Raw genomic sequence first — 27,613 nt, 5'->3', positions numbered from 1 at the left:
TTTTTTACTATGCATTCACCAGCTCATGAGAGGGTGCAACATTCAGCATGCAAAATTCCTGGTTCCCAGTTATACAGGAATGAAAGGAAGGAAGAGCTGTGTAACTGGCCAGTCCTTGGGCATACTGAACCACAACAGTGCCCCTGGACTAGGTCACTGCTAGATCAGACACTTCATAGAGCATCTCCTTCTACTGCCTTTTTTATCACATTATGGAGGATGGTTCATTCCAGTGGCCCATGAGCAAAAGAGTGTCAGAAGAACTTCATGACCTTGTAGCATTAACACCTGTGTATCTGAATACCCTGGTCATGGCTTGATAGGAGCTAAAGGACCGAGGTGACCCTAAGCTTTTACAAGAGTGCCAGAGGACCAGGGAAGCACTCTAATGTACTTCCTCTAGCTTATCCGGTTATGACTACTCTAGCACAATAGTGTTCAGTGAAATACAACCCTCCTTTGTTTCTATGATTATTATACAAGCCTGCTTTCCATCTCCCTTGCTTGCAATACACTTTTTCAAATTTAAAGTAAAATCTAGTTAATATGCATTACATTTTTGCATCTTAAAAGGATATTAGGATGAAACACATTTGAAATAATTCAATAGTTTTATAACAGGCTTGTATCGTCCATTGATATTTAAGGCATTAGAAAATGCATTGTTTATCCCAGCAAGCACACCACTTACCCTCAGCATAGGGCCATTCTGGAACACATGAGGTTCGTCACAAACTACACAGTATTCATTCAATACTGGTATCCGCTGCTCAGCAAATTCAATAGTCTGAGACCAATGAAAATTAGAAAAACAACATCTGCTTAAAAATAATTAACAGTCAGCTCATGCTCCACAGTGTTTCATAAATGGGTAAGATATGACATCCTACCTGCACAAGAAAGCCACGGTCTCGTACCAGAATGCATTTTGCACCATAATTTTGCTGCAAGGAAAAAGTTCAGGCAACTTCAGTGTTGGTAGACTAATTATAAGGAAATGGTAAAACATTTGTATTTTTGCATGCAAATATGTTAAACAATATCTGCATCTAAAAATATCTCTCATTTGCATAAACCAACCATTACAAATAATCAATCCTTTTACTGTTTGCTGAGTGTGGGGTAGATTTTTAGCATTTCTTTTTAGTTCTTAAATCTGATGAGGGTTTTTATCTCAGCATCCTAAAACCTTTAATCTTTAAGGCATTCGATAACTTCCTTTAAATTTTAACTGTGTATTGTCTGTCCAAATATGGGCTATATGCTTAGACTTGAATGACTAATATAACTCTCAGAACAGCTGAAAATCTTTTTCTTTTATATATTTAATAAGATCTCACTTCTGTGAGCACCACGCTGACAGACCTCTGTGCTTAGATCCCACTCAGATTCTTTCTGCCTTTTTATTTCAATGTACAACAAATAAATTAGAAGGAACTTTTGTTATAGGAGTCACTAAGGTACAAAATTCCCTCTGGGCGGATATCTATCTCAATCAACCCTTGTTTTGAATAAGAGTCAGATCAGCTCCATTTACAGCTTTTTTTTGATTTTGTTTTTGTTTATAGTCTTATTTTCTTTTATTTCTCTAACTGCTTATTTGGGAAACTTTTCCCTTTTTTCTCCTGGGCAATAATCCTCCTAATTGTATTCATATATGAGATTCAAATATTTAAGCTGAGAACTGAAGAGAAGTTAGGGTCCTGATTCATTGCTTCCACATTCCACTGACTTCAAATCGCAGTTAGGCACCCAGGCTACCCACATATCTGGTGCCTGCGTATAAAATAGACTCTTGATGCCCTTCTCCTAACATCAGTCAAACTGCACCTGACCATGTATGTGATGATTTTCCCTCAAAGTAAATGCATTATAGCAATAAATTACTGGTAGTTTTTATAGACTGTCAAGCAGGGCTTGCATTTTTTCCATATCAGCTGATAACATCAGTAATGAAACCACTTAGTCAACTCTTCATCTTATCAAAACCAATGAGACTTTTTATATTAACTTCAGGAGAGAAAAGTCTGCTAAGGTAAGACATCCTTTGCTGATTCAGAAAAAAATGAATCTCTAAACTGTGACAAGTAAAAAGTCTATTGGCTCACCTTAAATTAATTCTGCTGTGCACATTAAAGGAACCAACCACACAGCATGTATATAAATGATTTTATGATAGTATATCGCTGCTTTTAGATTTGATGAGTATAGCTCACAGCTTATTAAACTAATTTACCATGATACATAACACACACAATGTAAGTTCATTATTCAGAATACACTATTTTGAATATATGTATGGTATTTCAAGCAAGAAACAGCTTTTGCACGCTGATAACATCAAGGTACCACCAGGCTAAGGGAGTGGAGAGGACTGTCTCCTCAGTGTCTCTCCCCAAGTCTAACACAGAAAATGGACCAGTGCCTTGAAAGAGCACAAACAGACCCACTCTTTCTTCTAAAGTATAAAAGCCATCTTTTAAGAGGCAGAAGAATTAAGTTTGAGCTCTCTCTCTTAATTTAAGAATATGTGCTACCCTTTGTTTTCCCAATTGATCATGTCTCTGGGGAAAGAAAGGGGGGCAGTATAGACCTAATTCCTTCCCTGACCTCTGGCTGCCACCAGTGAGTTTGAAGGTTAAAACTTTCACAAAGCACAAATGCGCAACAGGTGAGCTGAATCATGACTGCATTCCTTCCAGTATGATGATGATCACAGCTGAAAAGACCAGAAGGAGAGGTAACTTGGCACCTGAATGAGCCAATGGACGGTTGCTTCCCCCACAAAGCAAACAGGGAAATGAGTAAAGACCTGTGTGACCAAGCCAATTTTGCAGCACAGAAGCTCACACTCTCCCTTCTTCCTGCAGCAAGAAAGGAGGCAGGGAAGGAAGTAGATGATTGAACTTTTCCCATGGCCAGCAGCTGTATATTGAGCTGTATTCAATGTGAGATGTAAAATCTCTGTCTTGACCTAAGCAAAATCTGGTTTTATAACTTAAATATATGTGCATGCACAGTTGTTTAAATCCTCCTTAAAAAGCTGAATCCATTGCTCTTGTCTTCCAATATATTCAATATATCCAATATATTCACTAACATATGTCCTAAGTATTAATGCCTTTGTATAATAAGCACAATAGTACATTTGGAAAATAATAGGAGGAAAATGAGCAGAATAAAAAAAAATATTACGCACAGCAGCTTGTGAAGGTGATGGTGTTAAGATACCAATAAGCCCTGAGGTAAGAGAGAAACTCCTGCCTTCTGCTATTCTGGACTCCTTGAAAGGCTCCATTTTGGATGATTTAGGGGCATTAGAGTAAGTCTTGCTGAGTAACTTGTGGTTCTTCAATTCATCCAATTCTTCCATTCTAAGATTACTGGAGTAGGACCTGCTTAAAAGTTTGTAGGGCTTCAAGGTGCTGTTGTGCTCACATCGAGGGTCCCCAGAACACGACCTACTTAATAGCTTATGGGGCTTTAAAGTGATGCACTCCTCCTGCTTGATGGCTGCAGAGCAAGAACGGTTCAACAGTTTGTGCGATTTAATAGCTATTGTCTGTTCAGCCCTAGGGTTACTCGATAATGAGCGGCCAAAGGTTCTGTGAGATTTTGTGGCACACACATCCTCTGCCTTAACTGTGCTAGAGTAAGTCCTTCTCAGTAGCTTGTGAGTTTTGGAGATCCCATCCTGTTCTGACTTCAGTTTTGATTTATTTTTACCACAGCCAGGTGGAGGATAACTTGGCGACCTTAAAAATAAAGAAGGGGAAGACGTAGTTGGAGAATAATCGGTCTTGTGCAAATCAAACAAGTCCAGACATATGTACAAATTTATAAGTGCCACCTGTCTTTATGTAATCGACTAGTGATAAACACAGCCCAACATTAAAAAAATGAGCAATTGTATGTAGGACTAATTTCCCAATACCAAATAGACATCTTACTCCTATTTATACACAAACTCATCCATTGAAAAGATGACTAACTACTTAAGATAAGTTAGAGCTATATCCTTATAGCTCTTTGTAAAGGTCCCTATGTCTCCAAACAAACCATTTATTCAGGAGATTATCTTTGAAAGGTGAGGTGATTCTCCCCCTCTACTCCATTCTCATGAGACCCCACCTGGAGTACTGTGTTCAGCACTGGGGCCCCCAACATAAGAAAGACATGGACCTGTTGGAGCGAATCCAGAGGAGGGCCACGAAGATGATCAGGGGTCTGGAGCACCTCTGCTATGAAGACAGGCTGAGAGAGTTGGGGTTGTTCAGCCTGGAGAAGAGAAGGCTCCGGGGAGACCTTACAGCAGCCTGCCAGTACTTAAAGGGGGCCTACGGGAAAGCTGAAGGGGGGGCTTTTTACAAGGGCATCTAGTGATAGGACAAGGGGTAATGGCTTTAAACTGAAAGAGGGTAGGTTTAGATTAGATGTATGGAAGAAGTTCTTCACTGTGAGGGTGGTGAGGCACTGGAACAGGTTGCCCAGAGAGGCTGTGGCTGCCCCCTCCCTTGCAGTGTTCAAGGCCAGGCTGGATGGGGCTTGGAGCAACCTGGTCTAGTGGAAGGTGTCCCTGCTCATGGCAGGGGGGTTGGGACTAGATGATCTTTAAGGTCCCTTCCAACCCAAACCATTCTATGATTCTATGAAATGAAAACCACATATTTCACACAAGATTATATCACATTTTTCATATCAAAATCTATCTTTCCTATGTAATCATCATGGCATGATCCCATTAAATTATTGTCTTCTGGACACGGCATAACAAATTGTATGTCCAGATTCAATGGAAGATATAATGAGCAGTGAAACTTGCAGGCAGTAAATCAAATTTAATTCAGCTGAAATGAACATTTTTTTAAAAAAATATCACAATAATCTGGGTGCTTTTGTGGAAGACAATTTGATGCCCTTCTCTCCTGTTTTAGACAAATTCTAGCTCTGTAACACTAGAAATGAGAATGGGAGGGACCTAAATTATGAATGCAGAAAGTAAAGAACAAAAGGTTTTTATGAATCAACATTCACATGAACTGTCACATTTCTATAAGGTTCACATTCATCTGTCCTTGCAAAGCAAGAACCAGTATCAGGTATGCTGAATCATTTTTCTACACTTTTCAAGCAACCCTAATCTTTGTAGTATTTTTTGGGCTTTGATCAAATAGAAAAGAAGTGAAACCCCAAAGGGAGAGGCTGACAGGTTTCACCACCCTATTAGCAAGTGGTGACAGTGGAAAATGCATGTGGAGGTTGCTGACTCACTGTTGGAGTTGGCTCATTACCACCCTTGGGCAGACAGGAGGTAGGAATGGTGCTCTAGGGAGAGAGAGAGGGTCCCTGTGTTTGGGCTGAGCGGTCTTTGGACAGGCACCACAGCAGCAGCCAAATCAATAGGAGAAAGATTGGGCTGGCTTTTGTATGCCCTTTCTGAATAAAACCAAATCCCAAGTTACAGCCTGCACTAGGCAATGGTGCATGGCATGGTAGGGAACGGGTAAGCTTCCTACTTAAAACACCATCTTCCTCTTCTACCTTTGAAAAGACAAATAATCTTTTGTTATCTTTGACATTCCTCCCTTCTTCAATGTGAGTGATCACTGTACTCCCTCTCTTTTTTATACATGGAATTTAGAATGGCAAAATTCATCAAAAAGAAGGAATGTTCGACGAAACATTCAATTAAAATGTACAGAAGGGGTGATCTGTCAACCCTTCATAAGCAGGAACACACTCGAAGAATAAATAGTCACATTCTTGAAAGAGGTAAAATCAGAGCCTGATTTTACAGACACTTAAGAGTATGAGTAACTGGCAGAAGTCATAATGAATTCAAATGAACTATTCACAAACTACTGCTTATGTTTTTAATGCCTTTGTTCTTCGAAATTCTGTGCCTGCATTTCAGAAGTGGTGAACATTCATGTACTCAAACAGTGGAGAGGGGTGGGTGCTCAGCAGCTCTGAAGATCAGTCTTTCATTAATGACCATTCTCATTTTAAAAAATTAAAAATATACACAGCTGTGGAAAGAACAGCTAGACAACCACAAAATTATATATATAAAATATATATAATATATATTATATATATATTCTTGCTATTCAAGTAACAGTCAAATACTACCAAGCTAGTAAAGATACAAATACAACCAAGTTAAGTAATATAAAATTAATTATTTCCAATTCTAGATGAATCATGGCTGTTTCAGAGAGCAGGGCACTGAAATGTTCTGCCTTCAAATAGTCTTAGAAGTTGCAATAGTACCTAGTTCGCTTTTGATGTCATGCAAGGCAAGGACTGGAAACCTATGAGGTAAGATATAAATAGAGCACTTCTCTGTGGAGAAAAGTCAACATTTCACCTTGTGAAGTCTGCTGTGGATTTTTAACATGATATGGTGGTAACAGCTCATTTTCCTTGCTATTACCTGCGCAATGTAGAAAAGATGTGCAGAGGGGATTTCACCTTTTTGTCAGACACCTTCTTATTGTGCGTACAATTAGATTTCTCTTTGGTGTTCTTCCACTGTTGTGTAACAAATGTCTGCATGATTCTGCAAATTAAGAAAGAAAAAAAGATTTTCTTATCCTAGCCAAGACATACTCACTTTAAAACTAGGGTCTCAGTTCACCACGTAGGCAACATGATGCAATGTCCTCAGACAGAGTTTCTGTCACATATGTGGACTGATGATTGGGTGCTTCAGCTCCTCAAAAATGTGGGTTTTTTTCCACATAAAATGAATTCACATGGAACTCTTATTGAGAATACAGTCTGTGTAAACAACCACTGCAAGACATAATTATGCCTCTCATGGAGATCTAGAGACAAACTGATTCAAAGGCATCCCATCCAACTATAGGCATCTGTCTCTCCAGTGACTAGAGGTAGGCTACAGTATCCACACTGCTCAAGTAGGAGCATATTCTCCTAAAGCACAAACATGAAGGTAGGGATGTCGAATATTACGCTACCCAAAGGGATTTACAGAGAAGACAGAGCCAGACACTTCCCAGAGATGCACAGCAAAAGGCAGTGGTCACAAGTTGTAGCAAGTGAATCTAAAAAACATAAAGGCTATAAAGACAAGACATCCACAGAAGAGTGGTTAAGTAAGTACAACAGGTTTCCCACAAAGGCTGGAGTTTTTCACAGCTCAGCTGCTTGAGGCCCTGAAGTGAACTAATCCAACTTTGAAGTCAGCATTACTTGGAGCAGGAGGTTGCACTAGGTAACCTCCAGCAGTCCCTTCTAAGCCAAATTACTCTGTGACTCTAATCTAGCAGTGGGGGTCTATAAGTGCTAAAGTCAAAGTGGAAGTTTGCATGGACTATATAAAAAATTTACTGACTCTTCAAAGATGAATATCCTGTTCACAGCCATGAGGAGCCACAGAGTTCATAGGTATTCTGACTTCCACTCAACTGTGAATTATACAGATATGTACCTGAAAATGTCTTATGGGAAACTTTGGTAATTACCCAGTGCACAAATCAGAGACAGTGTAAGTACTGAAATGTTTTAAGAGACTTTTCATGCCTGGGGAGCTTTTTATTTTTTTTCTTCAAAGTCATGTACCATAGAGATTTTAATAACATTGCTTCATTTGTATGATTACAAAAATGCTGCATTGAATTTCTTTAAACACCAAACAGCAAAATATTTTTTTTTCTTAAGGGATTCTTACTGTTGTAAGGGTCAGATATTAAAGCCTATATTTTTGTCACTTTATTACACATACACAAGCATATGTGAAAAGATGACTCAGCAAAATGTTATTAAATTGAATTGTACCATGAACACATGAAACTGCTAATTTTTTCAACTATTCTTCACTCTTGTCCTCAAAACATGGATGGCCTAATTACTGTGGTGCATCCTAGAGGCTACCATGAAAGCATAGCCCCCTTAGGGTATGGATGATGCTAAAAAATATTCCTGCTCCAGAGGCTTCATAATCTAAGCAAAACCATGAGATTGAACACTCCTAGCTACAGTCTTATTGAACTTTTGTAGCTTACTTCCTAAAAGGCAGTAAAGTGACAGAAAACCCTGGCAGGCAGCACAAATCAAGTTCTCTCCAACAACTGTCAAAACTGAAGTTAAAAAGGCAAAACCTGTCATTTTTTATTTAAAGAAAAATCAAGTTCAAAACACTTTGATCCAACTAACCTGACAACCTGTGAATTTTATCCTACTTGACATGTCTGGGAACTTAAAAGAGTGTAAAATTTACTTAAAAACAGGGGTTTACACTTTTCCAGACTCACTTTTTCAGCTGATGTCCCAGACCAAATCTTTCCTTAGTAGAGATCTGAAATACATCCACAGTTGGCACTATGGAAAAAGGAGATATTGTTGATATATGAATTTAAAGCAATAATCAAGAGCTCATGACTACACAAGTCATATTTAAAGACCCTGTTCTATCTGGACCTTTACGATAGGCAATGCCATTGAAGCAATGGTGAAAGCAGACATGTCATCTAAGTCTATGAAGAAATGAATGATCCTTTTTGGAATATTAGCCAATATAATTTGCAGTTTTACAAATGAGTATTTTAGATATTGAATTCCCCAAAATGTATCTCTTCCCACTGACTTTAATTACATAAATGCATCTTTTTTATATATATATTATGGAAGTACTAGAGAGTAGTGTCAGATTAAATGTATCTGGACTGGTAATTCATCTCATCTAATATCTTAAACTTTCTTCCAAATAAGTAGTCTTTACATACTACAGTTCCTGTGACTATGAAGAAAACCCAGAGTGGAATAAACTGAATTAACTAATATCTGGGTTTTCTTTCTGAGGGCATTTTAATACAAGATTCATAATCATCATCTAAGTGTCTGATGTATGAATTCCAGTGGCCAAGGATTACCCTGAATTTTCCTCAAGACCCATCCTAATGTTGATATATCTATATTTATCTGTCAGAAAATTGAAAGTGTAAGGGGTGAAGGCTGGAAATTAGCTCCTGGTATTACTAAAATCCTTTAATAACATTTACTAGATAGAATGGCAGATGGAATCCAGCACTTGTTGAGAGAGTCTCAGGTCCTCAAGGCAGGACAACAGCCAACACATATTACAAGCATGAATAGACTTTATACTTTGTATTACATAAGGAAGTAATGACTATAGTAAAATAAAAAGGAATGAAAACAAAAAATCTGGGGGCGGTTCAAATTTCATTAGAAAAAGAAAACCAGTATTTTAAAATCTATATTATTCTGATCACTCAGAAAGCCAGATTTTATTCAGAATGTCAAAGTTTATCCTTTAATTTCACTTTAATAAATTAATTTTAAAAATAAAATACAATATATATATAACCTGGCCATCCAATTTCATTTAGTTCAAAGCACTGTAGATACCCTTTCTCTAATGTTATTATTCAAATATAATCTCACCTTTTAAAGACAAACTGATGAATTTTTCAAAAGGGATAAATGATTTGATTAGGGTAGCAATGTCTTTAAATTGTTAAATTTAGGACACATGGTAGGGGGAGAATATTTTCAATGAGAATCATCATACCTAGATCAGCAATCTTAAAATCTGACATCATCTAGACTACAATTGCTGTCTGAGCTCTACAGCCAGAGGAGACGGCCTGGTACCCTCCAAAACCTGATTCATCCTAATATAAGAAAGACAGGTTTCTAAGACAGGTGGGAGAAACTGCCCATGGGTACAATAATGAGATAAGGTATCAACTAGAAGAATGACTAGCTAAAATCAGGATATTAAACAGCTACAATGTGGTATGTATACCTCCCATTGTGCTTTGGAGTATACTGCATTTCTGTTTCTTTTATCAATGAACAGAAAGTACTATAAGAGAAAAAAATGTAGCATAAAGTTATGGCCCAGTAGTCTCAAAACAACATAATTGAGAGGTGATGCGGTTTAACTAAGCACCACACAGCCACTCACTCATTCCCCCCCAAGTTGGGATGGGGAGAGAAAATCGGAAAGGTAAAAGTGAGAAAACTCGTGGGCTGAGATAAAGACAGTTTAATAGGGAAAGCAAAAGCCATGCACACAGGGAAAGCAAAAGAAGGAATTCATTCACCACTTCCTATTGGCAGGCAGGTGTTCAGCCATCTCCAGGAAAGCAGGGCTCCATCATGCGTAATGGTGACTTGGGAAGACAAATGCCATCACTCCGAACGTCCCCCCTTCCTTCTCCTTCCCCCAGCTTTATATGCTGAGCATGACGTCATATGGTCTGGAATATCCCTTTGGTCAGTTGGGGTCAGCTGTCCCAGCTGTGTCCCCTCCCAGCTTCTTGTGCACCCCCAGCCTACTCACTGGTGGGGTGGGGTGAGAACCAGAAAAGGCCTTGATGCTATGTAAACACTGCTCAGCAATAACTAAAACATCCCTGAATTATCAACACTGTTTTCAGCACAAATGCAAAACATAGCCCCATACTAGCTACTATGAAGAAAATTAACTCTATCCCAGCTAAAACCAGCACAAGGGGAAAGAGGAATACGCAGAGAAAGGGTTTTGTTAACACAAAAGATGGTGGATCTCATCAGCCTTTTCTGGTAAATAAACATGGCTGCAACAGCAGCTGAGCTCATAAAACCAGTATCAGCGAAGCACTTGCCTCTGGCCCTGATCTTGCCTTTCTTGGTACTCAGGCACCGCCACAATCAGTCAGCCATGGGACTGGGAACTAAGCTTCCAGTTTTAACCTTGTCAATGGTGCAGAAGATATCTTATTGTTACTTCTCATTTCACTAGATCATTTCTTACTACATGCTGCTCTTCATGCTTCAGCCTCTCTTATTTGCAGCACTTCTTTATTTTTTAAATTACATTTTGATAAAAATAGTCTGAATACTAATACTGCTACCTGCTATGGCAAATACATATTTTAAGATCTGCATATTTACATAAAGATTGAAGCAATAAAATACTGACAAAAAGACCAAAGTCAAGCAAAAAAAATAATGACTGATGTAATGAAATGCTTATTTGAATGAACAGAATATAGCTTATAGTTAGAATCGGCAGACAACGCATCCTATAAAAATAGCTCACTGGGACAGATTTTGCTAAACATCTTATGACTGGAAATATCTATTCATTTTCCAGAGGCAGAATTCTCCCACAGATACAAGCTTGAACTGACAGCTTGCACTGGAAGCCTCCAAAGCCAAGCAAGTTATGATCCAAATTACACACTTATTTCTGACTTCCCATTGTAAAAATATATCTGAAGTTGACTCTTGCATATGAATGTTTCCAAATCTTCAGTCTCAGTTGATTCTTCATGAGTTTGACCATTTTTACTCTCATGAGAAAGCTTTACTTGCATAACAACCAGAGAGTAGAATGTCAAGATAACATTTAAAATTCTCGTTCAAATTTAAAGATCCCCAGAGTTCACATAGTCAGTCATACAGAAATCAGAAGCTGGCAGGATAATTATCATGGTGCATGAAAAAGGGCATATTAATGTGCTGCACAGATCTGTGTATGTATACCTTATCAGTGATATCTGCATCTGTGAAGATGATCCCTGATTTCCAAAATCAGGAAATCACATATTAGAAACTGTTGATCTTTATTCCTTAACCCCTGGTTCCTAGGGGAAGCAGCTGCATTTCAAAGGATATCAAGAGAACAAGTTCCAAAACTCAACCTATGAAAGTTTAAACTAGATGCTCACGTCATTATTGAGGACCTAGCCATGCAAATATACATAAGCATAATTTCAAATCAGTAGGACTGCTCTCGGCAGTAGATTTAAGCACATGCAGGGTCAAAGATTTGGCAGTGAATGAGTATCTATGACCTAGTACATGGCTCAGACTGAGATACCATACAAGGCACATGAAGAATACACAGGTGACTAACCTGGACCATTTAAGTATTGTGTAAGTGAACAGTGCAATCTCACTATTATAGGCTCTGTGCGAATTACATCCCAAGCCACAGCAATCTCTTCCTAGTTCAAGATAAAAAGAAAACAACAGACACCATTAGCCATCATGAGGAACTGTTGCATTTTGTCAGTCTACCTTAGGGTTGTTATAAACACCATCCATCCATTTATCCAGTTGTGGAATATCTACTCCAACATTAAACCTGAGACTTAGGACAAACTATTGCCTGCTGATGCCCCTAAGAGCAGTGTTAGACTGCTTCCAGTTCTTGAGTATGCTCATTTAAACTGAGCACAGGTTTCTACACAACACTACATCTGCAGTGCAGGCAGACATGTTCCCATCTATCAAGAGATACTGCTTCAAAGCTGAGAAGCAAAGGAGCAAATAAAGATGGGAAGGAAACTCATCCCATAACATAGGGCAAAGGAAACGTTTGCTCCTTCTTAAGACTGATTAAAATAATTCAAGGTATGATCAGATTTTCTTAAATTTTAGAAGAGCCTGAGAACTTATGTGCTGTACTGACCTGAGAATATGACATATCTGTGCAAAAGCTAATGATGCCCCTAAAAGCACTAATTTTCATTCTGCATCTAAAGGACAGAAAGTTACTGCACAGAAGAGGTGAGAAAGTGTGGAGTTAATGACAGTATAACTGTTACAAAAGCCATGCTGCCAGTTGACAGCACCACTGTCCTGTCTCCTTTGCCACTCAAGCCTCTCTCCTAATCAGCTGCAGATGTTGAGAAGCACACAGGAAAGCTCCAGCCAAGGTCTTCCCTCCAGGACTCTATGAAGTGCTTTCACCTAACTAATGTCTACGATAGCAAAAAAAAAAAAAAAAAGTACTTTATTTATATCAGTTAAAACATTTACCATTCACAAAGCATGTTTGAAAGGAAATACATATGCAGTAAATAAAAGCCTACAAAACATTTTAACAATGTGATCATAAAAGGAAAAGGAAACCTTTCCACTGAGTAGCAATCAATAATGTGACAGCCACTTGTGAAGATCAAGCCTCTGAAAAAGGAACGTCTCAGTGGTTGTCTAGAGTCTGATGTGTAACAGAATTAAATGGGTATTAATGTTCATTATGTAATCCTGTGATTAGATTACTTACATCGAGAAAGCTAACATCAATATGCAGATCAATATCTACATCATCAATGGCTCCATATTCCCTGAAAGGAAAGAATTACATTACATTAGAGCTCTTTAAGATACTCCTCAGCCCAGAAGTGCTTATAACAGAGATGATTTTATAAAGGATAATCTTATCTGTAAAATCAGAATGGCGATAAAATACACATTTACATAGATTGGATCAATATTCCCAGTGGATGATTGTCTGCTGCACTGAAACCTTCTTTCAGTAGATCTTGCTTAAATAGGCTAAATCTTTTTTCTACTAATTCCCCCAAATTCTCTCTCCATTTTTGTCTCCATTTTTGTCTCATGTATTGCACAAATAAATCAAGAAAACAATAATGGTCACATGCTGCTCCTATTTATGATGAAAGAAAACCCTAGTTAATTTTCAAAAGTATTTTAGGTTAACAGCCAGCAACTTAAGGAGAGGCTTGAGATAAATCATTGCAGACAAATACAGCATAGCCTAGAGGGTGGCATATTATACCTGTGGTATTGCTTCATACATTCAAGAATTTGTTTGTCAAAACATAAAGATTGCACTGTAATGCGCTCAAGGCAATAGTTACCTTATTTTATCTGTTTTGTGTAGTATTGCTGGAATCCCCAAGGTGCAGATTTAACTTATGCTCATAGCTGTTTCATTGCTGTCTGAAATCTTACATTTAAAGTGTGACTTCTGCCTCTTATTTTCTGACTCATTCTGATTGCCCTCCCCCAACGTACTTCAAGACTTCGGAAAAATAGGGCTAGAAAATATTCATTCATATACCTAAATATAAAATTACTTTCCTTTTCATTTAAATTACTTATGTGGACAATTCTGTAAAAGTGCTATCACTCTCAGTTTTTCACACATTAGCTTCTAGTCAATAGGTTTTTGCTTTACACTGCATTTATATGCTTGTTCTCACAATGACTTCCATGTTTTTCTATTAAACTAGACTAAGACAGTGCACAGTAGCAGTTGTGCATAAATAAGTTGATGAGGTAATTTTGAAATACAAAAATATTTTTGTGAATATGACTATCTCCTAACAAAGTGGCCTCTCAGCCCATGGTAGGACCTAGCTCGCACTGAAAATGCCTTGACCTCTTGTGAAATTTTGTGGAGGGAACCCCTTCCACCAAACCTCAGCATCCCAAAGTCTCTCTCTACATCAGATGCATCCACACATGGCACAAACGGGGCAGGTGAATGGCTGACCAGGGCTGCATTACCTGGAGGCTTCACAGCCACCCTTATGGATGCTCCAGAGTCTGCTCACCCAGAGCCATACAGGCATTTGCTGACCTCCTACAGCTCACTGAAGACCTGAATTGAAACAGTGAAATTTTCCACCTACTGAATGGCTTAGCCACTATGCTACACAACAGTGGCCTCAAATTTTTTTGTAAATTTTCTAGAAGATCCAAAGAACAGATTGCTATGAACTCCTAAGTAATATTTATGAACACAGGCTGGTGTTACTCACATGATTGAGATTCAAAAGGCTGTGAACAGGCATAATTTTATAAATTAAACAGAAACATAGTTGAACTAACTAAACAAAGAAATATTACTGGAAGAAAGGATAAGATAAAAATAAGTTACAACTGTGGAATTTCCATACTCACTGAAATCCCTTTGCCCCCACTCCATTACCATCATAGAAAATAGATTTTAGACACATGATTATGACTCTAGTTTTATTTCTTCAAGCTGAAAGGAAGGAAGAAATGTTTTCTTCCACTGCCTGAAGCTTATGATCTGCTGCCTACCATGGCTCTAAGAACACGTCTTGATTTTGAAGCTCCCAGAAGTCCTCTGTCCATCAACTGTCGTGGTTTCAGCCCAGCCGGTAACAAAGGACCACGCAGCCGCTCGCTCACTCCTCCGCCCCCCTCCGGTGGGATGGGGAGGAGACGGAGGAGAGAAAAGAAAAAGAAACTGGAACCTCGAGGGGTGAGATAAAGGCAGTTTACTGGGACAACACAAAGAAATTACAACAAGAACAACGGTACTAATGAAAAAGTATACAGAAAGAGTGATGCACAGTGCAACTGCTCACCACCTGGGACCCGACGCTCCGCCACTTCCCCCACCGAAAACAGAGACCACCCCCCGGACCGCTCCCCATTTATATACTGAGCATGATGGCACATGGTATGGAATAGCTCCTTGGCTAGTTCAGGTCAGCTGCCCCAGCTATGCCCCCTCCCCCCCAGGTTCCTGTAAAAAACAATTAACTCTATCCCAGCTGAACCCAGGACATTATCCACCCCTTATTCTATACCATCTACATCATGCCCAGATCTTACATTTTTTTCCTAATCAACCACTACTACTTTCCTTGTCTTATATATAAGTATATGGACTCCACCCCCCGACCTCGCACACACACACACATGGTGTTCCTTTAGCCTATGGGCTATCCCTCTAATGTGTCCATCGATTCTGGGGCTCTATCTGTTGTAACAGTTCTTCAGGATAAGAGAGAGATGGTGTGAGATGTTGGGTTGTTGTACGCTGCCTCTGGAACTTGTGGCTAGTACATTTGGTGCAACTCATGCCCTTGGTCTGCAGGTTGAGGATGTTGATCTTGAGGAAATTGCTGGGTGCCAGTTCAAGTTCTATCGCTGTTGTACTTGGCTCAGTTTCAAAAGTCCATCCTGTAGTCATTTGGGTAATTCTCACAATAATACCCTTGATATGGCATATAGACACTATAGATACAATGACATGCATTGGCAGGTTATTTAGCAGTTAAATATCATACAGCCCAATTCACCGGCTATTCTCTCCCAAAATCAAATCTCCCTGAGGTACACATCGAACTTCCCCACCCTTCTGCATCACCCACCAGGTGTACCCAGGTCCTTGAGCAAAAACAACCCCTTGAATGGGTTTGCCTCTGCTTGAGGGAGGACTAACCCAGACTGTCTTTCCTAACATACTCCTCATGCGCACTACAGGGACTTTATCCCCTTCTACAGTATGTGGAACTCTTGGTTGGGCGGGGCCAGCCCGATTGGCGGATCCTCTAGTATTAACTAACCAGCTGGCTTTTGTTAAATGTGTATCCCAATGCTTGAAAGTTCCACCCCCCATTGCTCTCAATGTAGTTTTCAGCAGTCCATTGTATCGTTCGATTTTTCCAGAGGCCGGTGCGTGATAGGGGATGTGATATACCCACTCAATGCCATGTTCTTTGGCCCAGGTGTCTACGAGGTTGTTTCGGAAGTGAGTCCCGTTGTCCGACTCGATTCTTTCCAGGGTGCCATGTCACCATAAGACTTGCTTTGGAAGGCCCAGGATAGTGTTCCAGGCAGTGGCATGTGACACAGGATATGTTTCCAGCCATCCAGTGGTTGCTTCCACCATTGTAAGCACATGGCACTTGCCTTGGCGTGTTCGTGGGAGTGTGATATAGTCAATCTGCCAGGCCTCCCACTGTTTATATTTCAGCCATCGCCCTCCATGCGACAGGGGGTTTTGCCGCTTGGCTTGCTTAATTGCAGCACATGTTTCACATTCATGGATGACCTGTGCGATAGTGTCCATGGTCAAGTCCACCCCTCGATCTCGAGCCCATCTATATGTTGCATCTCTTCCCTGATGGCCTGAGGTATCGTGGGCCCACTGAGCCATAAATAGCTCACCCCTATGTTGCCAGTCCAGGTCCACCTGAGCCACGTCAATCTTGGTGGCCTGATCTGCCTGTTCGTTGTTTTGATGTTCTTCAGTGGCCCAACTCTTGGGTACATGAGCATCTACGTGACGTACTTTTACCACTAGCTTCTCTATCCGAACAGTGATATCTTGCCACAGTGCGGCAGCCCAGATGGGTTTACTTCTGCGCTGCCAGTTGCTCTGCTTCCATTGCTGTAACCACCCCACAGGGCATTTGCCACCATCCATGAGTCAGTATAGACATAGAGCACTGGCCACTTCTCTCTTTCAGCAATGTCTAACGCTACCTGGATGGCTTTCACCTCCACAAACTGACTCGATTCACCTTCTCCTTCAGCAGTTTCTGCAACTAGTTGTGTAGGATTCCATACAGCAGCCTTCTACCTCCGATGTTTTCCCACAATTCAACAAGACCCATTAGTGAACAGGGCATATTGCCTCTCATTTTCTGGCAGTTTATTATACAGCGGGGCCTCTTCAGCCCGTGTCACCTCCTCCTCTGGCGACATTCCAAAATCTTTGCCTTCTGGCTAGTCCGTGATCAATTCCACAATTCCTGGGCAACTGCGGTTTCCTATGCGACCCCGTTCTGTGATCAGTGCGACCCATTTACTCCATGTGGCATCAGTCGCGTGATGTGTAGAGTAAACTTTCCCTTTGAACATCCAGCCTAGCACTGGCAGTCGGGGTGCTAAGAAGAGCTGTGTTTCAGTACCAACCACTTCTGAGGCAGCTCAAACTCCTTCATATGCTGCCAAGATCTCTTTTTCAGTTGGAGTATAGCGAGCCTCGGATCCTCGATATCGCCGACTCCAAAACCCCAGAGGTCGGCCTCGGGTCTCCCCAGGTGCTTTCTGCCAGAGGCTCCAGGTAGGGCCATTCTCCCCAGCCGCAGTGTAGAGCACATTTTTAACATCTTGTCCTGTCCAGACTGGCCCAAGAGCTACGGCATGAACAATCTCCCGCTTAATTTGTTCAAAGGCTTGTCGTTGCTCAGGGCCCCATTTAAAATCATTCTTCTTCCAGGTCACTTGATAAATAGGGCTTACAATCAGACTGTAATTTGGAATATGCATGCTCCAGAAATCCACAACACCTAAGAAAGCCTGTGTTTCCTTTTTATTAGTCAGTGAGGACGTAGCTGCTATTCTGTTGATCAGGTCCGCAGGGTTCTGATGACGCCCATCTTGCCATTTTACTCCTAAGAACTGGATCTCCTGCACAGGTCCCTTGACCTTACTTTCTTTTATGGCAAAACCAGCCTTCAAAAGGATTTGGATTATTTTCTTCCCTTTCTCAAAAACTTCTTCTGCCTTGTTGCCCCATACGATGATGTCATCAAAATATTGCAGGTGCTCTCGAGCTTCACCTTTTTCCAGTGCATACTGGATCAATCCATGGCAAATGATGGGGCTGTGTTTCCACCCCTGGGGCAGTCGATTCCAAGTGTACTGGACGCCCCTCCAAGTGAAAGCAAACTGTGGCCTGCACTCCATTGCCAAAGGAATGAAGAAAAATGCATTAGCAATGTCAATTGTGGCATACCACTTAGCTGCCTTTGATTCCAGTTCATATTGAAGCTCTAACATATCTGGCACAGCAGCGCTCAGCGGTGGCGTGACTTCATTCAGCCCACGATAATCTACTGTTAGTCTCCATTCCCCATCAGATTTCGGCACGGGCTATATGGGACTATTAAAGTGTGAGTGAGTCTTGCTGATCACTCCTTGGCTCTCCAGTCGGCAAATCAGCTTATGGATTGGGATCAGGGAGTCTCGGTTGGTGCGATATTGCCGCCGATGCACCGTCGTGGTAGCAATTGGCACCTGTTGTTCTTCAACCTTCAGCAACCCCACAACCGAAGGGTCTTGGGAGAGACCCGGCAGGGTAGACAGCTGTTCAATCTCCTCCGTCTCCAATGCAGCTATACCAAAGGCCCAACGGTACCCTTTTGGGTCCTTGAAATACCCCCTCCTGAGATAATCTATACCAAGGATGCACGGGGCCTCTGGGCCAGTTGCAATGGGGTGTTTATGCCACTCATTCCCGGTTAGACTCATTTCAGCTTCCAATACGGTTAGCTCTTGGGATCCCCCTGTCACACCAGAGATACAGATGGGTTCTGCCCCTTTGGAACTTGATGGCTTTAGGGTACATTGTGCACCAGTGTCCACTAGAGCCTTATATTCCTGTGGGTCTGATGTGCCAGGCCATCGAATCCACACTGTCCAGTAGACTCGGTTGTCCCTTTCCTCCACCTGGCTGGAGGCAGGGCCCCTCTAATCCTGGTTAGAATATCCGTTACTCACTTTCTGCACACGTGAATCAGAAGTCCCTTCAAGGGGATCAGAAATGAGATCAGCCCATCTACTGCATCAGGGGGACTGCTCACGGGAAACTGGAGCAGCAGTTTTCCAAGAAGAATTCTCTTTTCTGGTTGCTTTTTCTTGCAACTCCCGTACCTTTGCATCCAAGACTGAGGTACGTTTTCCATCCCACTTCCTCATGTCCTCTCCATGGTCACGCAGGTAAAACCAGAGGTTAGCCCGTCATGTGTACTTTCTTTCTCCTCTCTCTTGGGCAGAGGAATGCTTGCTCCCAATAACTGCGATGTGGGCCTGTACAGGTGGGGAGGAGGACAGATCCACTTTGAATTGCTGGAACTCTCGGGACAACTCCTCTACAGCTGAGACACAGGCCCGTAGGGAGGAAGAGAGACTTCCTTCGTATTGCCGGAGTTGGACAGCCAGTTCATCCACCATTTGTCCATAGCCTTCTTTCCAGGACATTACTGCCAATGAGTTGGCATAGGTTGGTGGTGCACTTCGTAGAAACTTCCGTGACATGGGTTGTGTGTATTGGACTTCATCTGGATCTGTGGGTGACTGCGCATTTTCTGGATCATTATAAATCACCTCCAGCACGGCTAATTCTCTCAGGTACTGGATACCTCTCTCCATGGTGGTCCACTTGCCTTGGTGACATGTAACTTCATCCCTGAAGGGGTCTCTTTCCTTTACACCTAACAGAAGTCGCCTCCAGAGGCTGAGGACTTGTGTTTTTCTCCCAATCGCCTTGTCGATGCCCCCTTCCCTAGACAGAGATCCCAACTGCTTGGCTTCCTTACCCTCTAATTCCACACTACTAGCCCCGCTATCCCAGCATCGGAGCAGCCAGGTAACAATGTGCTCACCTGGGTGGCGGCTAAAATCTTTTTGCATGTCACACAACTCACTCATGGATAGAGATCGGGTGATTATTTCAGGTTCTGCCTCTTCCTCCTGTTCTCGCGATGACCCTGGTTCATTTTCATCTCTCACTAAGTGAACTGATTTCTTTGTGTGTTTCTTTTCCTGTACAAGGGCGACTGATACTGGCACAGGTTGGTTCTCTGATTTAGCTGCAGTATCTGTCACCAGGGTAGGGGCAGCCACGGTGCCTGTTGTCGGGGTTGGGGTAGCCACGGTGTCTGTTGTCCTGTTTTCCATCTTTTCCCCCTTTTCCCCCTGAGGGTGCTGCATAATATCAAGCAGTGTTTGGTAGACACTGGCCAGGGCCCAGCACAATGTAGTGAGTTGTGTGTCTCTGGGATAGCCACAGCATTTTTCTTCCAAATATTCTATCACTTCATGAGGGTTCTGTAGTTGTTCGGGAGTGAACTTCCAAGTCACTGGCGGTGAGAAGTTCTCTAGATACCTGCCCATATCCTCCCACATGCCGTGCCACCCATGAGTATCCAGCTTTGGGGCAGATCTCTGAGTGGTACTCTTAAAGACCCTTTTTGTAGCCCTAAACAAGACCTGAAACATATTCAGGAGGCATAGCACTAACAGCACACTGGCTTGCGCATCCCAAGGATATTCAAAATTCTCAAAAGCTGTTGTAATTAGTCGGAAGGAGAAAAGGGAGGTGAACGGACGGGGGGAGGTATCCCCCCTAATTTCCCCATGGATTGGGTGTAATTACCAATAAAATCCGACAGAAGGCGCCCAAAGTATGGAAATGTTATCACTGCCTCATACAGATACCAGCTTAACCTCATGACCAGTGATGTAATCATTTCATAAGTCGACATTGCCCAGTACAGCAAAATGATAATCCCAATCACTCTCCCAGAGATGAGATACGCAACTACAGGCAATACATAGAGCATATAAGAGCTTACAAAACGCCACCATGTAAACAAATGAAACAACATTGTGACTAAAATCTATTTATCTAATATAAGAAATGCATATGACAATTTTGTTTGAACACACTGTGGCCACATCTGTCGTTATCTCAACCCTTCGTGCCCCACGTTGGGCGCTAAAAAGGACTGTCGTGGTTTCAGCCCGGCTGGTAACAAAGGACCACGCAGCCGCTCGCTCACTCCTCCCCCCCCCTCCGGTGGGATGGGGACGAGACGGAGGAGAGAAAAAAAAGAAAAAGAAACTGGAACCTCGAGGGTTGAGATAAAGGCAGTTTACTGGGACAAACACAAAGAGATTACAACAACAACAACGGCACTAATGAAAAAAAAAAAGTATACAAAAAGAGTGATGCACAGTGCAACTGCTCACCACCCGGGACCCGACGCTCTGCCACTTCCCCCACCGAAAACAGAGACCACCCCCCAGCCCGCTCCCCATTTATATACTGAGCATGATGGCACATGGTATGGAATAGCTCCTTGGCTAGTTCAGGTCAGCTGCCCCGGCTATGCCCCCACCTCCCAGGTTCCTGTAAAAATTAACTCTATCCCAGCTGAACCCAGGACATCAACACATAAGCAATGTAAATAAATAATGAAGAGTTTGTATCAGTCAGTCCAGAGTGCTTTCTAATGGCTTTGGTGGCCAGATTTCAAAGGGCAGTGGTGAAAAGCATGCAGGTATAGGAATTTCCCTTTTATATATATACAGTTGACTCTCTGTCAGGAGAAGACTACTAAAAGTGTCAACTGTCTAGGAAATATGCATCTTAGTGGGTGTCACTGTCAGACACTCTTGTTGCAGTCACAAAAGTAGAGCTGCAGGAGATGGATGAAACTGAATGCTTAATGCTATGTTTGTTATTTCCAAGAGTTTATATTTTCAAGTGCAGCAGAGTGGAAAAAGCATGAATGTTTTCCACATGCCAAAAGTAGCCCTAGATGCCAATTTCTACTACAGTGAGCCCAAGGAGATCACAATGCTTCCAATAAAACAGCTGATTCAATAAATTAGATGCATTAAAATTTTTGAAAAGTTACATATAATGTTACAGTTTTAGGAGCCTGAGAGAGCCTATTATCAAGGTATTCTCAATTTCATAGTTATCAGTTTGGCAACTAAACATTTATCATCTCATTCTTTGCTCATGAGCTAGCAGGGCTCATTGACAGAGCATTAAACTAGACTTGAAGGGGAAGGGGGATAATATCAGGCTTGCCTGTGAGAAGCCAAGGGACAACATGCCAAGGTTAGAGGGATGGGGTGCTAGCAAGGGCCATCAGCCTGTTGTTGTGAGACTTGCTGGGTATACTGGAGCACACTTGAAGTCTTACAGAGAGGAGCCAGGGGCTCCTGATGTAATAGGAGCCAACAGGGAAACACCAGTGAAATACCTGAAAGGAATTAAGGGGTGTTCCTCTAAAATGGTGACACAGCCAACAGCCCAGCTGAAGTGCCTCTACACCAATGCACGCAGCATGGGCAATAAACAGGAGGAGCTGGAAGCCACCGTGCTGCTAGAAAGCTATGACCTAGTTGCCATTACTGAAACTTGGTGGGACGAATCCCATGATTGGAACACAGTTATCGATGGCTACAGGCTGTTCAGAAGGGACAGGCGAGGAAGGAGGGGCGGAGGGGTTGCTCTCTACATCAAGAAATGGATAGCTTGTGAAGAGCTGTCTCTGAAGAATAGCCACGAGCAGGTTGAAGGCTTATGGGTAACAATTAGACACCGAGGCAACAAAGGGAACCTTGTGGTTGGTGTTTACTACAGGCTGCCTGATCAAGAGGAGCCTATTGACAAAACCTTCTTACTCCAGCTACAGGGGGCATTGCGCTTGCAGGCTCTCATCCTGCTGGGGGACTTCAATCACCCCAACATCTGCTGGAAAAGTAGCACAGCGAGCTGCAGGCAATCCAGGAGACTCCTGGAGTGCATTGAGGATAACTTCTTAAGGCAGGTAATAGACAGCCCTACCAGAGGGGATGGAAGACTGGACCTGATGGTCACCAACGCAAGTGAGCTAATTGGTGACATCAAGATTGGAGGCAGCCTGGGCTGCAGTGATCGTGCACTGGTGGAGTTTGCAGTCCTGAGGGATATGGGACAGGCAAAGAGTAAAGTCAGGACCCTGAATTTTAGGAAAGCAAACTTCCAGCTGTTTAGAGAATTAGTCAAGAGGACCCCCCTGGGAAACTGCCCTCAGGGACAAGGGAGCAGAACCGACCTGGCAGATCTTTAAGGATGCTTTCCATAGAGTGCAAGTGTGGTGGGTTAACCCTGGCTAGATGCCAGGTGCCCACCAAAGCTGCTCTATCACTCCCATCCTCAGCTGTACAGGGGAGAGAAAATATAACAAAGAGCTCATGGGTGAGATATGGACAGGGAGATCACTCAACCAATTACCGTCACAGGCAAAACAGACTCAGCTTGGGGAAAATCAACTCAATTTATTGCCAATCAACCAGAGTAGGGTAATGAGAAATAAAATCAAATCTAAAAACACCTTCCCTCCACCACTCCCTTCTTCCCAGGCACAGCTTCACTCCCGGATTCTCTACCTACCCCCCCCAGCAGCGCAGGGGGATGGGGAATGGAGGTTACGGTCAGTTCATCACATGTTATTTTCTGCCGCTTCATCCTCCTCAAGGGCAGGACTCATCACACTCTTTCCCTGCTCCAGCGTGGGGTCCCTCCCACGGGAGACAGTCCTCCACAAACTTCTCCAACGTGGGTCCTTTCCACGGGCTGCAGTTCTTCATGAACTGCTCCAGCATGGGTCCTTTCCAAGGGGTGCAGTCATTCAGGAGCACACTGCTCCAGCATGTGTCCCCCCACAGGGTCACAAGTCCTGCCAGAAAACCTGCTCCAACGTGGGCTCTTCTCTCCACAGATCCACAGGTCTTGCCAGGAGCCTGCTTCAGCACGGAGTTCCCATAGGGTCACAGCCTCCTTTGGGCATCCCCCTGCTCCGGCGTGGGGTCCTCCCCAGGCTGCAGGTGGAGATCTGCTCCACCGTGGACCTCCCTGGGCTGCAGGGGGACAGCCTGCCTCACCAGGGTCTTCCCCATGGGCTGCAGGGGAATCTCTGCTCTGGCACCTGGAGCATCTCCTCCCCCTCCTTCTTCACTGACCTTGGAGTCTGCAGGGCTGTTTCTCTTACATGTTCTCACTCCTCTCTCTGGCTGCCATTTCTGTGCTCGCTGCAACTTTTTCCCTTCTTAAATATGTTATCCCAGAGGCACTACCACTATCACTGATTGGCTCGGCCTTGGCTGGCGGTGGGTCTGTCTTAGAGCCAGCTGGTATTGGCTGTCGGACATAGGGGAACCTTCTAGCAGCTTCTCACAGAAACCACCCGTGTAGCCCCCCTGCTACCAAAACCTTGCCACACAAAGCCAATACAGCATGAGCTCTCAATCCCCAGGTGTAAGAAATCAGGAAAGGAAGGCAAGAGACCAGCATGGATGAGTCGAGACCTGCTGATCAAACTAAAGGGCAAGAAGGTAATGCACAGGCAGTGGGAGCAGTGTAGGGTTCAGTTATATGGAAGTTAGTTATTGGACCTGAAAATAGCTCATGGTCACAAGATTGTTCCAGGCGCCTTTAGAAGGCCTTGAACAGAATAAATAAGAAGATAAAAGAAGAAAGATCCCAATTAGGAAAACACAGGTGCACATTCCACGATAAAGGGAACTTGGCACAAACAACCTCAATTCAGGGGCTTATCTTGACCAATTGGACTAAGACAAGTCTTGTATGCTCTAATTAACACAACCAATTATGTCTTATGTTTGTGCGCGTGGACAGTACCGATGTAACCAATCACCGCTTATGCTTGTGCGTGTGGACACCAAGTGCTTGCATGTAGTAGCCAATCAAAGTCTCTCACCAACTTAGAGAATTGTATAAAAATGATTAGCTAAGCTCAATAAACTGGCGACTTTAATCATCACATTGGTGTTTCGTCATCCGGGCCCCGCACGGATTAATCCCTAAACCCTACATTTGGCGACCTCCGACGTGATCCGAAGAGGAACAAGAGGCAACGCTACTGAAAAGGCGGGGGAATTGCCGCGGACCACGGTGGCTTGAAAGACAGCACCGGCACTGCTCGAGAGAGGCAGGACACTGCTTGGGAAAAGCAAGTAAAATCATAAGCTTACGTTGATAAAAAGGGCGGCAAGGGTTTCGCAGCATCTGCGAGGGAAAAGACAGCCGGAAAGATATTTATGAGGCTGGTTGAAAAAACAGAGAAAAATATTAAAAAGGACAGAAACCTTTCAATTAGTGTGGGTACAGCTTTTGAGCTTAGTACCAGAAAGCTATCGGAACCTCCCTATGGGATGAAATTAGTGACGGGTCTAAAGAAGTTAAAGATCTTGCAACTTTATGGAAATTGATTAAGACAACTCTGTAAGAAATGAAAGCAGATCGTAAAACGTCTGTGTCTGCTTTTGCTGCTCTCTCTCTCCAACCGCAAGCGAAAGGGAAAAGCGGGGAGAAAAACATAATGCAGCGAGAGAGACTTTTTGGAGCTTGTCCGCCTGCTCCTGTGCTCTTGACTTCTGCTCCACTCCCTGGGACTGCCGATATTAATCAGCCATCCGACAGTTCCCAAGCCTCCCTAACTGTACGATTAAAGGAAACTCTACAGAATCAGGGAGTGAGTAAAAATCCGCCTATGAGAAAACAGCCCCCAGATACCACCGTTCAACATGAACAAATTATACCTAGCATATACCCTGATTCAAATAATGCAAACGAGGATTTGGCTACTATAATACAAGAACAAGAGAAAGCTAAAATACATGCTGAAGCTCACGCTGTAGCACTCGCGGTAGCATTACGACTGATGGTGCGACGGGGAAAAGGAGACTACGGCCCATACAAAGACCCCCCCGCGTGTCATCGGTGCGGTCAACCAGGGCATTTGAGACGTGCGTGCCCTCAACACATAGCAACGCAGCCTCGATCTGTGCCGGCACGGACTAACAGCAGCCGGTCAAACTTTCCTGGGGTCTGTGAGAGGTTGCAGAAGCCTCTGTACATCCACAAAAGCTATCGCTACACAAAGACATACGAAATGTACATGATGTACAAAAAACTTGTCGGAGACCTGCAGTGGATCCGGCCTTATTGTGGTATCACCAATACAGACTTACAACCACTGTTGGACTTATTGCGGGGCAGCAATAGCCTAACTTCTGTACTACATCTAAGTGCGCCCGGGCAGCAAGCCTTGACAGCAACTGAGCAGAAAATCACATCATCTATGTCTGGCAGATATATCCCTGATTTGCCCATAAATTTGTATGTATGTAACTCAGATAAGGAAGTTGCGGGAATTTTGGGTCAGTGGGGTGAGCAACAAAAACAAAACCCATTGGTAATACTAGAATGGATATTCTTGCCTGCTAGCATGTCAAAAACGGTAGTCACTAGAATTGAAGCTCTGGGGATGTGCATTCAAAAAGCAGGGGTAAGGGCGATACAAATTTCAGGGAGGCAAATGGACAAAATCATTTTACCTATGTCACTTGATATTGTGAGTAATGCCGTGATGAAAAATGACTGCCTTGCAGTAGCTCTGCTGGACTTCAAGGGGGAAGTAGATAATCACTACCCCCCCCACCCATTATTTAAAACAATGTTAACAATGGAACCGCACTCTATTTGCAGCAATAAGCCGCTGGAAGCCATTACCGTTTTTACTGATGCTAGCAGCAAGACAGGTAAAGCAGGGTTTGTATATTTACAGGGCGGATCCTGGAAATCCGAAGTCATTCTGTCAGAGGGGTCAGTACAAGTGCTCGAGCTATTAGCCGTATGCTCTGTTTTTAAAAAATGGGATAAAACACCTGTCAACATTATTTCAGATTCTCAATATGTCGTGGGGATAGTCAAACGTATGCATAGGTCCCTACTAAAAACTGTAAACAATAAGCGGCTGTTTATGACACTTTTGAAATTATGGATGTTACTAGAAGAACGGACAGACTTATTTTTTATCGATCATGTTCGTAGCCATACAACGCTGCCGGGATTCATTGTGGAAGGTAATGCGCGCGCGGATCAGCTGGTAGTAGCCAATGCAAACATCTATTTTAATACACCCAAACCTGATTTGTTTGGACAAGCACTACTATCCCATAAATTTTATCATCAGTCGGCAAAAGCGCTGAGTAAACAATTTAATCTTCCATTGCAGCAAACCAGAGCTATTCTTGCTGCTTGCCCAGACTGTGCGAATATTCCAAACTTACAACCACAGGGGGTGAACCCCCGGGGATTATCACCATTGCAAATTTGGCAAACAGATGTTACGGAATATCCCAGTTTTGGGAGATATAAATTTATTCATGTATCTATTGACACATATTCGAACCTTATGTGGGCTACTGTTCATATATCAACCAATGCTAAAGCCGTAATTAAGCACCTTTTGGCAGCATTTGCCGCCATGGGAGTGCCAACAGAAATTAAAACAGACAATGGCCCGGGATATCGCTCACAGTCATTAGAAACATTTTTACAGATGTGGGGGGTAGCTCATAATTTTGGCGTACCCCACAATTCCACTGGTCAAGCTATTGTTGAACGTGCACATCGGACCTTAAAGGATCGTTTAAACATTTTAAAAACGGGGGAAGATATGCGGCACTG

At 42.8% G+C, this 27,613-nt stretch overlaps 1 protein-coding gene across 2 annotated transcripts in view; it reads right to left on the bottom strand.

Annotated features, from left to right (window-relative positions):
- LOC126035251 (protein mono-ADP-ribosyltransferase PARP8-like) overlaps positions 1 to 27,613 on the bottom strand; it is a 203,611-nt gene that overhangs the window by 74,989 nt on the left and 101,009 nt on the right. For both annotated transcript variants that reach the window (XM_049793580.1, XM_049793581.1), the window contains exons 8-14: positions 13,049 to 13,109; positions 11,894 to 11,984; positions 8,280 to 8,346; positions 6,437 to 6,562; positions 3,200 to 3,755; positions 891 to 944; positions 692 to 787 (exon numbers count right to left, since the gene is read on the bottom strand). In XM_049793580.1, the coding sequence (XP_049649537.1) occupies positions 692 to 787; positions 891 to 944; positions 3,200 to 3,755; positions 6,437 to 6,562; positions 8,280 to 8,346; positions 11,894 to 11,984; positions 13,049 to 13,109 (1,051 nt within the window). The remainder of the gene's footprint in view (positions 1 to 691; positions 788 to 890; positions 945 to 3,199; positions 3,756 to 6,436; positions 6,563 to 8,279; positions 8,347 to 11,893; positions 11,985 to 13,048; positions 13,110 to 27,613) is intronic.

Source organism: Accipiter gentilis, chromosome W (assembly GCF_929443795.1).
Source record: "Accipiter gentilis chromosome W, bAccGen1.1, whole genome shotgun sequence".
NCBI classification, from domain to species: domain Eukaryota; kingdom Metazoa; phylum Chordata; class Aves; order Accipitriformes; family Accipitridae; genus Astur; species Astur gentilis.
The sequence above is the reverse complement of the archived record's forward strand: the minus strand, read 5'-3'. Positions and strand labels throughout refer to the sequence as shown.